The sequence below is a fragment of the Balaenoptera ricei genome, chromosome 2 (assembly GCF_028023285.1).
Source record: "Balaenoptera ricei isolate mBalRic1 chromosome 2, mBalRic1.hap2, whole genome shotgun sequence".
Classification (NCBI taxonomy): Eukaryota; Metazoa; Chordata; class Mammalia; order Artiodactyla; family Balaenopteridae; genus Balaenoptera; species Balaenoptera ricei.
Window position 1 is genome coordinate 60,578,130 of NC_082640.1, and position 19,222 is coordinate 60,597,351.

A 19,222-nucleotide genomic window follows, 5' to 3' on the forward strand; every position below is an offset into this window, starting at 1 on the left:
ATACCCAGGAGAAATGAAACCATATGTTCACACAAAAACTTGTATACAAATATTTAAAGCAGCATTATACATAAATTCCAAAAAGTGGAGAAAACCTAAATGTCCATCAACTGATGAATGGATCAAATGTGGCATATCCCACATTTTTCAAACAGTGGAATATTATTTGGGCATAAAAAGGAATGAAATACTGATACAGGCTAAAACACGAATGAACCTTGAAAACAATATGCCTAGTGAAAGAAACCATTCACAAAGACCACATATTGTATTCCACTTCTATGAAATGTCCAGAACAGGCAAATCTATAGAGACAAAAGACAGATTAGTGGTTGTATAGGGCTGGGAGGGTGGGGTGAAAGGGAGGACTGCTAATGGGCACTGAGTTTCTTTTTGTAGTGATGGAAGTGTTCTAAAACTAATTATGGTGATGTCTGCACAACTCTGTGAATATACTAAAAAACAATGCACTGTACACTTTAAATGGATAAACTGTATGTTATGTAAATTATATCTCAATAAAGTTGGCTTAAAACAAGTAGTCTCACAGATATATGCAGAGATTTCAATACCACTCTCTCAACTGATAGAACAAGTACAGAAAATTGGCAAAGGAGACCTGAACAATATTATCAACAAAACTGACCTAGATATTTTCCCAAGAGAAATGAAAACATATGTTCAAAACAAAGACAAACGTTCATGGTGCCTTTATTCATAACAGAGAAACTGGCAACAACTCAAACGTCTGTCAACAATTGAATGGATGAACATACTGAGTTACATGCATACAACAGAGTACTACTAAAGACAATAAAAAAAGAAGGAACTATTAATATACACAACTACATGGATGAATCTCAAAATACTTATGCTGAGTGAAAGAAGCTAAACAAAGATTACATTATTCCATATACAGAAAGTTCTTAAAATGCTAATTAATATGTAGTAACAGCAGAATAGTGATAACCCTTGGAAGGGGAAACAGGGAAGAGCAGAAAGGAGGGATTACAAAAGAGAATGTGAAAACTTTTGGAGGTAATCGATACTTTCATTATCTTGATTGTAGTGATGATTTCACAGGTATAAACACATGTCAAAATATATCAATGTGTATATCTTAAATATGTGAACTTTACTGAAAATCAATAACACCTCAATAAAGGTATTAAAAATGCAAGTGCTTGAGCTTCAGCTTATTACTGAATTGGTCTGGAGTGGAGCCTAGACATGGGTATCCTTTTAAAAGCTTCCCCTCCCCACTTCATTTCCCCTGTCGATACTCTGCCTCCTCAAAACATACAAGATTGTCCCTGGGGAAGAGAATGAGGTGAGAGAGTTTAGATGACAGACTATTTCTTTGCATCATAAGCTTTTTCTCTGTAAACTCTAGAATATTATAGAAACTAACTTGTTAAGGTGCCACACAAACATCATACCTAACAACGATTAAAAAAAACTATTAAAGTTGAATATATTTAACTTTGCAGAAAGTAAGTTCTCACATTAGCCTATTTCCTTCTCAATTTTATCTTCTCCAGAGAACATTTCTATTTCACCTCTTAAGACCTGAAAAGATTTTAACAGAGTAACAGAACTTACGGATGAAATAATGATTCAATTATCCATATACAACTTCTACTATTTTCACACTGTGAAATTCAAATAAATATCTGTATACATCATCATTTTTTAAATTTCTAAATTTTCATTAAAATTTGTAATTTTAGCAAATCTAAAAAAATAAATCCATGGTAGCTAGGATTTACATCAGCACATTTTTACAATGTTGGCAAAAGTGGACCTTAAACATAAAGGGTCCTTTATGTTTAAGAAATAAATTTTATTATTATAAATTCTTACAGTCATTTTTTGCTTAGGTTTCTGTTAAATAAGAGAACTACAGATTTTTTTAGTTGAACCATGTATGTGACAATACTATATTGAGGGAAAAAAGAAAACAATTTTCTCAACACTGCAGCAATTCTCTATAACCCTCCACTTAGAACCTAAACAATGATGTGCTTATCTAGAGCAACCCACAGAAGTATCTGTGCCAAGACAAATTAAAAAAATAAAATATTCTCAAAATCTTAGTTTAGTTAAAATTCCTCTAAGATCTCTAAGGATATACTAATATTCATATGTAAAGCAGAACTTATTTTCCTTCAAATATGTAAATGTCATTCTCAAAATAACCAAGGGTTTTTAATACTCTACCATAAGCTTATTTTACCTACGTGATCAAAATAAAAATGATGAGAGAAGAATTTTTAAATAATTATTTTATGCTTATTTAAGTATAGGATCTTTTTCCTCTTATGAAATTTGATTCTTACAGAATCCATTTGCAAAATAAATAATTTAATATGATAGCTAGCTATGAAAACAAAAATATAAATACGACCAATTTCTACCCATACATTAAACCCACTACTTACATGACCATAAATTATTTAACCTTTAAAACATTCGCACTAAAAAACCTAAGTTTAAAAAAAAAGTGCCTTTTATTCCTTTATAAAGGAATCTAAATATTTGTTTTTCTCATTACTATAACTCTTATTACTCCCTTAAACAATCCATATCAAATTTCATCTGTATCTAATCTTATTCTCTCTCTAAAATGTATAATTTGGCCTAATATCATCTGCTGGTATCATCTTTCAACATGATGAGGCATTAAGTTTAAAAAGAAATTATAGTACACAGTGGTCATTTAAAAACTAAATTTGAATTTTTTCTCAACAACTTTTTATATGTGCCTATTCCTTTTGAAAGTTACTTTTTAAACAAAGCCAGCATGACCTATTCTGAATTATACTCAGGCCAAGTATCTTAATACTAAAATGGGAAGGAGAAAGACGAGCAGAATTAAGTAGTCATCCAAACACATAAACCTATAAATAATTTTATGTCAATGCATTTTTAAAGATTCTGCAATAGGGATGATAAATAAGCTTCATCTTAAAGACCAACTCCAAGCAAATGATAATAACTGTCTAAAGTACTCTGTTAAGAGAATTCTTAAAGCTAAGTTCATTAAGCACAATTTCCCATCTATCAGAGTGGTAGATGTTGCATAGAAAACATTATTATTATAGTTTCTTAATGCTAAAGAACATTTGATCAAATCACACACAAAGTGACTGCTTTTGAGCAAGTTATTTAATTCTCACAGTTTCATTTCCTTCCTCTATAAAATAAGAAGAAACTTAACTATATCAAAAGATTGCTATAAGAATAAAATGTTAAAATGAAATAACATATATAAAATGCTATGTTAAAAAGTGCTTGTAAAGTGTAGAGAAATACACATTACAATTTTTTATTATTGGGGTTTATGCCTCTTTAATATATTTACTCAGAATTCCGATAAGTTGTTCTTACCAAGTTAGCAGCACTCACATTTGAAATATCTGAAGGATCCATTTCACTTTCTATTCTTGCTTTCTCTTCTGAAAATTTGTCTTCACTTGCTTGCAAAGGTGTGTCAGCTTGCTGAGTAACTGAAACACCCTCTGTATCAATGTGAACGGCAGGTATTTCAGAAGTTTGCACAGAATTGTCTTGTAAGAAACTACTGCCAGAGTTCTTGACATCATCCAGTGTACTCACTGTGAACTAACGAAACATATTACAGATTGAATCAGAGATAACGAAAAATACTCACCAACTTATTTCACTCTAGAAAACCTGATTCTGCTTAACCTATCAGCTGTAAAGCATCAGTTGACTGACTGACAGACGACTCAGTCATTTTTTGGTATGTTTCAAGGGTAAGAAGAGAAACCATTAAGCAGCCACAATTTTTATTTGCACATCTACTATGTTTAGCACATAGTAGCACATAGCACATCTACTATGTTTACTATGTAAAGCACTGTCTGAAGTGCTTTAGCAAATTAATCAATATATACTGTAATTACATTTTATTTTAGTGGGCTGATTCCTGATGAGTACCCTATACACCTCACAAAAGAAATCTAGTCACAAGTATAATACTCTGTGTTATATTCAAATAACTAAAGGTATTTACATGGTTTTTAATATCAAATGAAGGCACTTTTCACCAAATATGTACTTCCAGGGCATTTTACTCAAAAACATTAAACTCGCTCTCTTTAGATAACATTAACACAGCCTCGAAGCATCTTTCATAAAGATCCACATCGCACATAATACCAAATCTCAGATCTAAAAGAGAAATACACCATAAAAAGTAGAGTATATGTCAGCATGCAGTTTCATTATGCAATTCATATTCTTTAGACTTCAATAGGCTCTCCATTCCCCTTTAGGAATATTTAACCCATAACCAGCAGAAACGTGAAAACCATTTAAACAAATACAACTTGTGCTGAAGTCAAATACATACCCATTTTTAAAAAACTTTCTAGTTTAGTGAATAGGAACAAGCCTTTATTTTCACTTTCTAACAGAGTACAGAAAGAATGGCGCTATGTTTTCCAGCTATACTCAGGGTAATGAACTCCAAGGAGAAGAACTAAAATCTAAAATTGTGAATTTAAAACTTACTCACATCACTACTTAAATAAACATTAGATAAACATTGCAGTGGCCATAAAAACCCTAGTTTGATATAGTATTTATATAAATATTAAACTTGGCCAAGTCACATAAACTACTTTAAAAATCCTACTATTGGTTAGAACTTTAAAGTGTCCCAAAGTGTTCATTTTAGCATAAGCATTATTCAAATTGCATCACAATGTTTATATTGCTATCAACATTATCCATACATCAGTCACCATGGTTTATAATCTTCTCAGTAATATTTACATTAGCATTATTGATCTTTACAATATAGTCAACCCTGTTTATTAAAAAATCAATATCAACTTAAATAACAAAATCAAAGCTAAACTATAATGTTGAAAAATATATAAAAATGCTAATTCCATTTTCAGAATGACAGTGGAGAAAACAGTTATTAATATTAGCTTGGCCACCATAAGCAGTGAACTTTTATACTGAAATAATTTAACAATAATTACTCAAAAGTTCTATGTATAGACTATTTCTAAAATCTCAAAAAATCACATAAGTTTATTCATTACACAAAATCAGCATAATTTTTACACTGTTAAATTTTATAGTTAAAATATAATACATGTACCAAGAATGCTAGATGTTAGCTAAGTGACACAAAAAGTGATTTCTTCATCAAATTTACCTACATTTAAAAGTTTCTTAAAGTTTCACCCGACAACTACGTACTGATTACTTCCTACGTATCTATGACTCTGCTCCATATTGTGGGAAATTAAAAGGCAACATAAGATAATGCCCACAAGGAGCTTTCAATCTCATGTGGGCACAAAACATACATATATTAAAGAGTTATAAAACATCAGGAACAATGTAGGATTAAGAGCCATTATTATCATCAAGGAAAAAGAACATGGAAGTTGAGTACAGTTTCTAATAAAAATAAATATCCTACAGGTAAAAGTAGAGAATTTTAAAAAGCAGATACTATTCTGGACTGAGAAATATGACAACTGTTTTACAACTTTTTTACTTAGTCCCTGTACCTTATCAAAGAATATCTCTTATATTTCATTAGTCATTTTACATAAAATTATACTAACTGAAGGTAAATCTTTCTGTAAACAAATATCTTTTTAAAATGCATTGCTGGGACTTCCCTGGCGGTCCAGTGGTTAAGACTCCATGCTTTCAAGGCAGGGGGTACAGGTTCAATTCCTGGTCTGGGAACTAAGATCCCACATGCCATGCAGGGTGGCCAAAAAAAAAAAAATAATAATAATAATAATAAAATAAAAATTTTTTTTAAGTCCTGTTTTTAAAAAAAATGCCTTGCTTAACCGAGTAAGTAAAATAAACTTCAAATGGACTGACAGAAGAGTACTGGGAATATTAACTTTAAAGAATTATTTAAATATAAATCACTCTATACTCGAATTGTAGGAAATAAAAGTAGAGCAAGTGAAAAATGATTCTACTTTCATCATCATTTAAAATAACACTACAAATGAAGCAGGAGGACACCATTTTAACCAAGTAATCAAAGTTAACAAACTTGGGCAAATTGATATGATATGCCTTTAAATGTGAGGCTAAGAACAATCACTTTATTTCTGTCAAAAATGTATAAGCTAAAGTGAATAATGAATAAACAAACTGAAGAACATTGTACAAAAAACCCACAATGTATACTTCAAAAATATTAATGTTATGAAAGACAAAGACAGGCTGAGTAACTGGCCCTGGTGAAAGACATTAAAGAAACAAAGCCAAATACAATGTGTGATTCTAGATTGGATCATGCATCATGGAAAAAAATTCTATGAAGAAATTATTGGGACAACTGGAAATTTTTGAATATGGACTATAAATTAGATAACAATATTATATAAATGTCAAATTCCCTGAATTTTATAATTATAGTGTGGTTATGTAAAAGAGTTTCTTTGTTCTTTAGAGATATATACTATAGCATTTAAAGGTGAATGGTTACGATATTTGCACATTACTCTCAAATGTTTAGCATACAATATGAGTGTGTGATATGTAAATATAGAGAGAAAAAAATGTGGCAAAATGTTAATCTGTGAATCTAGGAAAAGGGTACAGGAGAGTTCATTATTCTATTCTTGCAACTTTTCTGTAGATCTGAAATTTTTCACAATAAAAAGTAAAAAATTAAGTAGAAAAATTAAGACATTCCAACATACATATATATATCCTTTATAAAAAAGCAATAAAAGGATTTTCAGAATGTACTACCTGGGTTCTCTCTGCAAGAGGATGATCACATGAGTGTAATGAGTCTTTGAGCTGAGATTCTATAGTATTAGAAGGTCCACCTCCAACAAATTCACCTTTCTGAATACTTTTGTCAGGTAAAAGACATACATTTTCTTTATCACTGTCATCCTTTGACCTTAATGCTTCTGTTGGTAATGAAACTTTTGGCATCACTGCTGTTGATCGTGAACGAACAGGCCTTCCTCTCTGAACAGTTTCCCATCCTTCAGCATCTTTCCGTTCTATGCAATTGAGGGAAGAAAATAAAAAGATTTCTTTGATGATAAAAATTTTCAAAAACCTACAAAATAATATTTTCCAATCTAATTCCCATTAAATATAACGAAAATATAAACATGACACTAATTACTATGCAAGGTGTATTGTGCACAAGTGTGTGTGTACTCTCTAGTCCCTACAACCACACTGTGGGGTAGGTATAATTATCCCTATCTTACAAATGATAAAATTGAGATTAAGACTGACCTAAGGCCCTGGGACTTCCCTGGTGGTCCAGTGGTAAAGAATTCGCCTTACAATGCAGGGGACATGGGTTCGATCCCCAGTCCCACATGCCGCGGAGCAACTAAGCTGGAGCGCAACAACTACTGAGCTCACACGCCTCAACTAGAGAGCCTGCGTGCCGCAAACTACAGAGCCCACACACCCTGGAGCCTGTACGCCACAACTAGAGAGAAACCCGTGTGCCACAATGAAAGATCCCACATGCCTCAATGAAGATCCGGCATGCCACAACTAAGACCCAATGCAGCCAAAAATAAAATAAATAAATAAGAAATAAATCCTTAAAAAAAAAAAAGACTGACCTAAGTCCCCACAGTCAAAAAGTAATAACATTTATATAGTGTATACTATGTGCTAGCACTGTTCTAAGTGCCTTAGATGTAGCTCGTTTAAATAAACCCTCTTAGAGGGTTCACAACAACCCTCTAAGATCAGTACTGTCATTCCCATATTACCAATGAGGAAACTGAGACAAAGAGAGGTTGAGTAATTTACCCAAGGTCACACACTTAGTAAAGGTAAAGCCAAGATGCAAGTCTAGGCAAATTGGTTCTGATGTCCATAGCCCAATGAATATGTAAAAACTACCTCCCCTTCTTTTAGAATCCAAACATAGGCCTTGGTCCAAAATCCACGTTCTTTTTCCCCTGTCTCAGTACTAATAGTACACACTGACTTAGGAAAAAAAGGAAAAAAACTATTTTAATGATCATAAGATTATAGTGTTAAATGAATGAACCCTCAATGATCTAGTCCACTATTTCACCATACACATAAGAAAATGAGGGCCTGTATCCAAAGTCACAGAGCAAACTAGCCTAAAATAAATAAGAAGCTTCTACCAAAATGCTTCAAAATTTCACAACCTGAGATATATATGTATACAGTGATAGCCACAATTTTTAAAATTTTACAGGCTAATTGTAATCTGTCAAAATTAGTATGAAGACTTCCAGTTCTGGCCAAGTGGAGCAGCCTCACCTTCATTTCCAGGTCCTCCTACTTACAACTAAAAACTCTGGGAAAAAACATACAAAATAAGCACAGGACGATTTTAAAAGATATAAAGTAGTAGGTGGACTGCCTAGTGACCCTGGGAATTGAAAAGTAGCACAGCAGTGAGTTCTCTGTTTTTGTTTATTGCTGACAGGATGCTATAAAAGCCTCCAATCCAGAAGGACCAACTGACATAGACAAAACAGGCATCAGCAAAACTTGTTCTGCCAAGCCAAAGGACAGAGAAAAGGATGGCCTAAGAAAACAGACAACCATTTTGGCAATATTCCTTCTATTCTAGCCAAACGTCAGTGGAAACCTTCCACCCCATAGTTTCAATAGGGGTAAGCAGAGAGCTGAAGTTCCATTGCCCACCTGGCAGAAGCAGATGGTGGTCCAATTCCCTCACCAAAACAGTGTCAGCAAAGGTGAACAGTGAGCTGAGCTTTTACCTCCAAATGGCATTAATAACACTAAACAAAGCGGTAGGAACTGTACTTACTCAGCACTCCACTTTCCCTCACACCTAGTGTCAGTGGGAAGCTGAACTTCCACACCCACCAAGCAGCAGTGAGACTTAATGAGGTACTGAGAGTCAGAACTGGTAGACACTGGTCCTCCCTACCCCCACTTTCAGCAGGGCTCAATGGTGAGCAGAGCCTCTACTTCCATCTGGCATCAAAGACACATAGGACTAGGCAATATTCTGACCTCCCCTGCCCGCAGTGTCAGCAGGTACCCTGTAGAAATCTGAGCTTCCACCCTCACCAGCATCACTGCCATAGAACAAAGTAGTAGGAGACAGATTTACTTGGCACATGGATCCCCTTCCACCCTGTAATAATGTAAGCAGGACCAATCAGAAAGCTAAGATTCCACTCCACCCTACAGGGACAAGTCAGGAGTCAGTCCTCTGTTCACTTTGCCCCTCCCTTGTGTCAGTGGGGCACAGCAGAGAACTGAGCTTACACCAGCAGTAGGAGCCAAGGAAGTGGTGAAAGTTGGTGCCCCAATTTTGCTGGAAAGGAGTCACAGGGAATACCTTAAACGGAGTATAAGGGACCTGTAGGCCAATAACAAAAGAGGTAACATTTGTGTCATTGGCATCCCAGAAGGAGAGGAGAGAGAAGGTAGGACTGAAAAAGTATTTAAAGAAAGAACAAATAAAAACTTCCCAAACTTAGTGAAAGACATAAAACTAAACATTCAAGGAACTAAGAAATCCAAAGAAATTTATGCCAAACTCATCATAATGCAACCTCTGAAAACTAAAAACAAAGAAAAATTCCTAAAAGAAGCCATAGGGAAAAGATAAATTGTCTATAACAGAACATCAATTTTAATGACAGCAAATTTCTCATCCGAAACACTGAATGCCAGGAGGAAATGGCACAACTTTCAAGGACTGAAAGAACTGTCAATCGCAAATTCATATCCAGTGAAAATATCCTTCAGGAATGAAAGGCAAATAAAGGCATTCTCAGATAAAAGGAAAACTAAGAGAATGTGTCACTAGCAAACCGGCCCTTAAAGAATGACTAAAGAAAGTTCCCTAAAGAGAAAAAAGTTTTTTTTACAAAAAAAGAGAACATGAACTAAATGCTCCAATCAAAAGACACAGAGTGGCAGACTGGATAACAAAACAAGAGCATACAATATGCTACCTATAAGAGACCCTCTTTAGGGTGAAGGACACGCACAGATTGAAAGTGAGAAGATGGAAAAAGATATTTCATGCAAATAGAAATGACAATAAAGCAGGGGTTGCAAAACTCATATCAGAAAAAAAACAGACTTTAAAACAAAGGCCAAGGGAGATCTTCAAGATGGCAGAGTAGTAAGACGTGGAGATCATCTTCCTCTCCACAAATACATCAGAAATACATCTACATGTGGAACAACTCCTACAAAACATCTACTGAACACAGGCAGAAGACCTTAGACTCCCCAAAAGGCAAGAAACTCCCCACGAACCTGGGTAGGGTAAAAGAAAAAACAGAGACACAAGAATAGGGACAGGACCTGCACCTCAGGGAGGGAGCTGTGAAGCAGGAAAAGTTTCCACACACTAGGAAGCCCCTTCACTGGCAGAGACAGGAGGTGGGCGGGGGGAAGCTTCAGAGCCACGGAGAAGAGCGCAGCAACAGGGGTGCAGAGGGCAAAGCGGAGAGATTCCCGCACAGAGTATAGGTGCTGACGAGCACTCACCAGCCTGAGAGGCTTGTCTGCTCACCTGTCAGGGCGGGTGGGGGCTGGGAGATGAGGCTCCAGCATTGGAGGTCAGATCCCAGGGAGAAGACTGGGATTGGCTGCATGAACACAGCCCGAACGGGACTAGTGTGCCACAGCTAGCTGGGAGGGAGTCCGGGAAAAAGTATGGAACTGCCTAAGAGGCAAGAGACCATTGTTTCAGGGTGAACAAGGAGAAGGGATTCACAGCACCGCCTAAACGAGCTCCAGAGATGGGCACGAGCCATGGCTATCAGTGCGGACACCAGAGAAGGGCATGAAACTCTAAGGCTGCTGCTGCAGCCACCAAGAAGCCTGTGCGCAAGCACAGGTCACTATCCACACCTCCCCTCGGGAGAGCCTGTGCAGCCGGCCACTGTCAGGGTCCCGTGATACAGGGACAGCATACCCAGGAGAACACACGGCATGCCTCAGGCTGCTGCAACGTCACAGTGGCCTCTACCGCTGCAGGCTCGCCCCACATTCCAAACACCTCACTCCCCCCAGCCTGAGTGAGCCAGAGTCACCTAATCAGCTGCTACTTTAACCCCGTCCTGTCTGAGGGAAGAACAGACGCCCTCAGGCGACCTACACGCAGAGGCAGGGCCAAATCCAATGCTGAACCCCAGGAGCAGTGTGAACAAGAAGAGAAAGGGAAATTTCTCCCAGCAGCCTCAGGAGCTGCGCATTAAATCTCCACAATCAACTTGACGTACCTGCACCTGTGGAATGCCTGCGTAGACAACGAATCAACAAAAAATTGGGGCAGTGGACTTTGGGAGAACTGTAGACTTGGGGTTTGCTTTCTGCAAATAATTTGTTTCTGGTTATATGTTTATCTTTAGTATTTAGAGTTTATTATCATTAGTAGAATTGTTTATTGATTTGGTTTCTCTATTACTTTATTTTTTACTATATAGATAAATATATATATCTTTTCCTTTTTCTTTTTTTGTGAGTGTGTATGTGTACACTTCTTTGCATGATTTTGTCTGTACAGCTTTGCTTTTACCATTTGTCCTAGGATTCGGTCTGTCCGTTATATATATATATATATTTTTTTTAAGTATATTTTTTTGTGCTTGTTATCATTGGTGGATTTGTTTTTCAGTTTGGTTGCTCTCTTCTTTCTTTTTTTTTCTTTTATTACTTTTAAATTTTTTAATTTTTAACAATTATTTTTCATTTTTTATTTTAATAAAATTATTTTATTCTATTTTATTTTTTATTTATTTCTTTCTTTTTTTCTCCCTTTTCTTCTGAGGCGTGTGGCTGACAGGGTCTTGGCACTTTGGCCAGGTGTCAGGCCTGTGCCTCTGAAGTGGTAGAGCCGGGTCCAGGACATTGGTCCACCAGAGACCTCTTGGCTCCACGTAATATCAAATGGCGAAAGCAATCCCAGAGATCTCCATCTCAACTCTAAGACCCAGCTCCACTCAAAGACCAGCAAGCTACAGTGCTGGACACCCTATGCCAAACGACTAGCAAGACAGGAACACAACCCCACCCATTAGCAGAGAGGCTGCCTAAAATCATGATAAGGTCACAGACACCCCAAAACACACCAAAGGACGTGGTCCTGCACACCAGGAAGACAAGATCCAGCCTCATCCACCAGAACACAGGCACTAGTCCCCGCCACCAGGAAGCCTAAACAACCCACTGAACCAACCTTACCCACTGGGGGCAGACAACAAAAACAACGAACTTGCACCCTGCTAAAAGGAGACCCCAAACACAATAAGTTAAGCAAAATCACAAGACAGAGAAATACACAGCAGATGAAGGAGCAAAGTAAAAATCCACAAGACCAAACAAATGAAGAGGAAATAGGCAGTCTACCTGAAAAAGAATTCAGAGTAATGATAGTAAAGATGATCCAAAATCTTGGAAACAGAATGGAGAAAATACAAGAAACATTTAACAAGGACCTAGAAGAACTAAAGAGCAAACAAACAATGATGAACAACACAATAAATGAAATTAAAAATTCTCTAGAAGAAATCAATAGCCAAATAACTGAGGCAGAAGAATGGATAAGTGACCTGGAAGATAAAATAGTGCAAATAACTATCACAGAGCAGAATAAGAAAAAAAGAATGAAAAGAATTGAGGACAGTCTCAGAGACCTCTGGAACAATATTAAACACACCATCATTAGAATTATAGGGGTCCCAGGAGAAAAAGAGAAAAAGAAAGGGACTGAGCAAATGTTTGAAGAGATTATAGTTGAAAACTTCCCTAATATGGAAAAGGAAATAGTCAATCAAGTCCAGGAAGCCCAGAGAGTCCCATACAGGATAAATCCAAGGAGAAACATGCCAAGACACATATTAATCAAACTATCAAAAATTAAATACAAAGAAAAAATATTAAAAGCAGCAAGGAAAAAGCAACAAATAACATACAAGGGAATCACCATAAGGTTAACAGCTGATCTTTCACCAGAAACTCTGCAAGCCAGAAGGGAGTGGCAGGACATATGTAAAGTGATAAAGGGAAAAACCTACAAGCAAGGTTACTCTACCCAGCAAAGATGTCATTCAGATTCGATGGAGAAGTTAAAACCTTTACAGACAAGCAAAAGTTAAGAGAATTCAGCACCACCAAACCAGCTTTACAACAAATGCTAAAGGAACTTCTCTAGGCAGGAAACACAAGAGAAGGAAAACACCTACAATAACAATCCCAAAACAATTAACAAAATGGTAAAAGGAACATACATATCGACAACTACCTTAAATGTAACTGCATTAAATGTTCCAACCAAAAGACACACACTGGCTGAATGGACAGAAAAGCAAGACCGTATATACGCTGCCTACAAGAGACCCACTTCAGACCTACGGACACATACAGACTGAAAGTGAGGGGACAGACAAAGATATTCCATGCAAATGGAAATCAAAAGAAAGCTGGAGTAGCAATTCTCATATCAGACAAAATAGACTTTAAAATAAAGACTATTACAAGAGACAAAGAAGGACACTACATAATGATCAAGGGATCAACCCAACAAGAAGATATGACAATTGTAAATATTAATGCACCCAACATAGGAGCACCTCAATATATAAGGCAAATGCGAACAGCCATAAAAAGGGAAATCAACAATAACAGAGTCATAGTAGGGGACTTCAACACCCCTCTTTCAACAATGGACAGATCATCCAAAATAAAAATAAATAAGGAAACACATGCTTTAAATGATACATTAGAGGAGCTTCAAGACGGTGGAAGACTAAGATGTGGAGATCACCTTTCTCTCAACAAATACATCAGAAATACATCTACATGTGGAACAACTCCTACAGAACACCTACTGAACGCTGGCAGAAGACCTCAGACCTCCCAAAAGGCAAGAAACTCCCCACGTACCTGGGTAGGGCAAAAGAAAAAAGAAAAAACAGAGACAAAAGAATAGGGACGGGACCTGCACCAGTGGGAGGGAGCTGTGAAGGAGGAAAGGTTTCCACACACTAGAAGCCCCTTTGCAGGCAGAGACTGCAGGTGGCGGAGGGGGGTAGCTTCGGAGCCACAGAGGAGAGCACAGCAACGGGGGTTCAGAGGGCAAAGCGGACAGATTCCCACACAGAGGATCGGTGCTGACCAGCACTCACCAGCCCAAGAGGCTTCTCTGCTCACCCGCCGGGACGGGTCGGGGCTGGGAGCTGAGGCTTGGGCTTCAGTTGGATTCCAGGGAGAGGACTGGGGTTGGCTGCGTGAACACAGCCTGAAGGGGGTTAGTGAGCCACAGCTAGCAAGGAGCGAGTCCGGGAAAAGGTCTGGAGCTGCCAAAGAGCAAGAGACTTTTTCTTGCCTCTGTTTCCTGGTGCGAGAGGAGAGGGGATTCAGAGCGCCGCTTAAAGGAGTTCCACAGACAGGCGCGAGCCGCGGCTAACAGCGCGGACCGCAGAGATGGGGATGGGACGCTAAGGCTGCTGCTGAAGCCACCAAGAAGCCTGTGAGCAAGCACAGGTCACTATCCACACCTCCCCTCCTGGGAGCCTGTGCAGCCCGCCACTGCCAGGGTCCCATGATCCAGGGACAACTTCCCCGGTAGAACGCATGGCGCACCTCAGGCTGGTGCAACATCACACCGGCCTCTGCCACCGCAGGCTCGCCCTGCATCCGTACCCCTCCCTCCCCCCAGCCTGAGTGAGCCAGAGGCCCCGAATCAGCTGCTCCTTTAACCCCGTCCTGTGTGAGTGAAGAACAGATGTCCTCAGGCGACCTACATGCAGAGGCGGGTCCAAATCCAAAGCTGAACCCAGGGAACTGTGCAAACAAAGAAGAGAAAGGGAAACTTCTCCCAGCAGCCACAGGAGCAGAGGATTAAATCTCCACAGTCAACTTGATGTACCTGCATCTGTGGAATACCTGAATAGACAACGAATCATCCCAAATTGAGGAGGTGAACTTCGGGAGCAAAGATATATATTTTTTTTTCCCTTTATCTCTTTTTGTGAGTGTGTATGTGTATGCTTCTGTCTGTGATTTTGTCTTTATAGTTTTACTTTTGCCATTTGTCTTAGGGTTCTGTCTGTCCATTTTTTGGTTTGTTTGTTTTTTCTTTTTATTACTTTTAAAAAATTTTTACTTAACATTTTTTATTTTAATAACGTTCTTTTATTTTATTTTACTTTATTTTATTTTATTATATTTTCTTTCTTTCTTTCTATTTTTTCTCCCTTTTATTCTGAGCCGTGTGGATGAAAGGCTCTTGGTGCTCCACCCAGGCATCAGGGCTGTGCCTCTGAGGTGGGAGAGCCAAGTTTAGGAGACTGGTCCACAAGAGACCTCCCAGCTCCACATAATATCAAACAGTGAAAATCTCCCAGAGATCTCCATCTCAATGCCAAGACCCAGCTTCACTCAACGACCAGCAAGCTACAGTGCTGGACACCCTATGTCAAACAACTAGCAAGACAGGAACACAACCCCACCCATTAGCAGAGAGGCTGCCTAAAATCATACTAAGGCCACAGACACCCCAAAACACACCACCAGACGTGGATGTGCCCACCAGAAAGACAAGATCCAGCCTCATCCACCAGAACACAGGCATTAGTCCCCTCCACCAGGAAGCCTACACAACCTACTGAACCAACCTTAGCTACTGGGGACAGATACCAAAAACAACAGGAACTACGAACCTGAAGCCTGCAAAAAGTACACCCCAAACACAGTGAGATAAGCAACATGAGAAGACAGAAAAACACACAGCAGATGAAGGAGCAAGGTAAAAACACACCAGACCTAAAAAATGAAGAGGAAATAAGCAGTCTACCTGAAAAAGAATTCAGAATAATGATAGTAAAGATGATCCAAAATCTTGGAAACAGAAGAGAGAAAATACAAGAAACACTTAACAAGGACCTAGAAGAACTAAAGAGCAAACAAACAGTGATGAACAACACAATAAATGAAACTAAAAATTCTCTAGCAGGGATCAATAGCAGCATAACTGAGGCAGAAGAACGGATAAGTGACGTGGAAGATAAAATAGTGGAAATAACTACTGCAGAGCAGAATAAAGAAAACAGAATTAAAAGAATAGAGGACAGTCTCAGAGACCTCTGGTACAACATTAAATGCACCAACATTTGAATTATAGGGGTCCCAGAAGAAGAAGAGAAAAAGAAGGGGACTGAGCAAATATTTGAAGAGATTATAGTTGAAAACTTCCCTAATATGGAAAAGGAAATAGTCAATCAAGTCCAGGAAGCCCAGAGTGTCCCATACAGGATAAATCCAAGGAGAAACATGCCAAGACACATATTAATCAAACTATCAAAAATTAAATACAAAGAAAAAATATTAAAAGCAGCAAGGAAAAAGCAACAAATAACATACAAGGGAATCACCGTAAGGTTAACAGCTGATCTTTCACCAGAAACTCTGCAAGCCAGAAGGGAGTGGCAGGACATATGTAAAGTGAGGAAAGGGAAAAACCTACAAGCAAGGTTACTCTACCCAGCAAGGATCTCATTCAGATTCGATGGAGAAATTAAAACCTTTACAGACAAGCGAAAGTTAAGAGAATTCAGCACCACCAAACCAGCTTTACAACAAATGCTAAAGGAACTTCTCTAGGCAGGAAACACAAGAGAAGGAAAAGACCTACAATAACAAACCTGAAACAATTAAGAAAATGGTAATAGGAACATACATGTCGATAATTACCTTAAATGTAAATGGATTAAATGCTCCAACCAAATGATATAGACTGGCTGAATGGATACAAAAACAACACCCATATATATGCTGTCTATAAGAGACCCACTTCAGACCTAGGGAAACATACAGACCAAAAGTGAGGGGATAGACAAAGATATTCCATGCAAATGGAAATGAAAAGAAAGCTGCAGTAGCAATTCTCATATCAGACAAAATAGACTTTAAAATAAAGACTATTACAAGAGACGAAGAAGGACACTACATTATGATCAAGGGATCGATCCATGAAGAAGATATGACAATTGTAAATATTTATGCACCCAACATAGGAGCACCTCAATACACAAGGCAAATGCTAACAGCCATAAAAGGGGAAATTGACAGTAACTCAATCACACTAGGAGACTTTAACACCTCACTTTCACCAATAGACAGATCATCCAAAATGAAAATAAATAATGAAACACAAGCTTTAAATGATACATTAAACAAGATGGACCTAATTGGTATTTATAGGACATTCCATCCAAGAATAACAGAATACACATTCTTCTCAAGTGCTCATGGAATATTCTCCAGGAGAGATCATATCTTGGGTCACAAATCAAGCCTTGGTAAATTGAAGAAAATTGAAATCGTATCAAGTATCTTTTCCGACCACAATGCTATGAGACTAGATATCAATTACAGGAAAAGATCTGTAAAAAATACAAACACATGGAGGCTACACAATACACTACTTAATAACCAAGAGATCACTGAAGAAATCAAAGAGGAAATCAAAAAATACCTAGAAAAAAATGACAATGGAAACACGACGACCCAAAACCTTTGGGATGCAGCAAAAGCAGTTCTAAGAGGGAAGTGTATAGCAATACAGTCCTACCTTAAGAAACAAGAAACATCTCAAATAAACAACCTAACCTTACACCTAAAGCAATTAGAGAAAGAAGAACAAAAAAAACCCAAAGTTAGCAGAAGGAAAGAAATCATAAAGATCAGATCAGAAATAAATGAAGAAGAAATGAAGGAAACAATAGCAAAGATCAATAAAACTAAAACCTGGTTCTTTGAGAAGATAAACAAAATTGATAAACCATTAGCCAGACTCATCAAGAAAACAATGGAGAAGACTCAAATCAATAATATTAGAAATAAAAAAGGAGAAGTAACAACTGACACTGCAGAAATACAAAGGATCAGGAGAGATTACTACAAGCAACTATATGCCAATAAAATGGACAACCTGGAAGAAATGGACAAATTCTTAGAAATGCACAACCTTCTGAGACTGAACCAGGAAGAAACAGAAAATATGAACAGTCCAATCACAAGCACTGAAATTGAAACTGTGATTAAATATCATCCAACAAATAAAAGCCCAGGACCAGATGGATTCACAGGCAAATTCTATCAAACATTTAGAGAAGAGCTAACACCTATCCTTCTCAAACTCTTCCAAAATATAGCAGAGGGAGGAACACTCCCAAACTCATCCTACGAGGCCACCATCACCCTGATACCAAAACCAGACAAAGATGCCACAAAGAAAGAAAATTACAGGCCAATATCGCTGTTGAACATAGATGCAAAAATCCTCAACACAATACTAGCAAACAGAATCCAACAGCACATTAAAAGGATGATACACCATGGTCAAGTGGGGTTTATCCCAGGAATGCAAAGATTCTTCAATATACACAAATCAATCAATGTGATAAACCATATTAACAAATTGAAGGAGAAAAACCATATGATCATCTCAATAGATGCAGAAAAAGCTTTTGACAAAATTCAACACCCATTTATGATAAAAACCCTCCAGAAAGTAGGCATAGAGGGAACTATCCTCAACATAATAAAGGCCATATATGACAAACCCACAGCCAACATCGTCCTCGATGGTGAAAAACTGAAACCATTCCCGCTAAGATCAGAAACAAGACAAGGTTGCCCACTCTCAACACTATTATTCAACATAGTTTTGGAAGTTTTAGCTACAGCAATCAGAGAAGAAAAAGAAATAAAAGGAATCCAAAAAGGAAAAGAAGAAGTAAAGCTGTCACTGTTTGCAGATGACATGATACTATACATAGAGAATCCTAAAGATGCTACCAGACAACTACTAGAGCTAATCAATGAATTTGGTAAAGTAGCAGGATACAAAATTAATGCACAGAAATCTCTTGCATTTCTATACACTAATGATGAAATCTGAAAGTGAAATTAAGAGAACAGTCCCATTTACCATTGCAACAAAAAGAATAAAATATCTAGGAATAAACCTACCTAAGGAGACAAAAGATCTGTGTGCAGAAAATTATAAGATACTGATGAAAGAAATTAAAGATGACACAAATAGATGGAGAGATATACCATGTTCTTGGATTGGAAGAATCAACATTGTGAAAATGACGCTACTACCCAAAGCAATCTACAGATTCAATGCAATCCCTATCACTCTACCACTGGCATTTTCCACAGTAGTAGAACAAAA

At 37.5% G+C, this 19,222-nt stretch overlaps 1 protein-coding gene across 3 annotated transcripts in view; it reads right to left on the reverse strand.

Moving 5' to 3' along the window:
- The window catches only part of SCAPER (S-phase cyclin A associated protein in the ER), a 485,805-nt gene that overhangs the window by 326,474 nt on the left and 140,109 nt on the right, over positions 1–19,222 (reverse strand). For 2 of the 3 annotated variants that reach the window (XM_059912690.1, XM_059912691.1), the window contains 2 exons: positions 6,775–7,037; positions 3,391–3,624 (listed from right to left, as the gene is read on the reverse strand). In XM_059912690.1, the coding sequence (XP_059768673.1) occupies positions 3,391–3,624; positions 6,775–7,037 (497 nt within the window). The remainder of the gene's footprint in view (positions 1–3,390; positions 3,625–6,774; positions 7,038–19,222) is intronic. The other variant, XM_059912693.1, reaches the window with a different exon arrangement.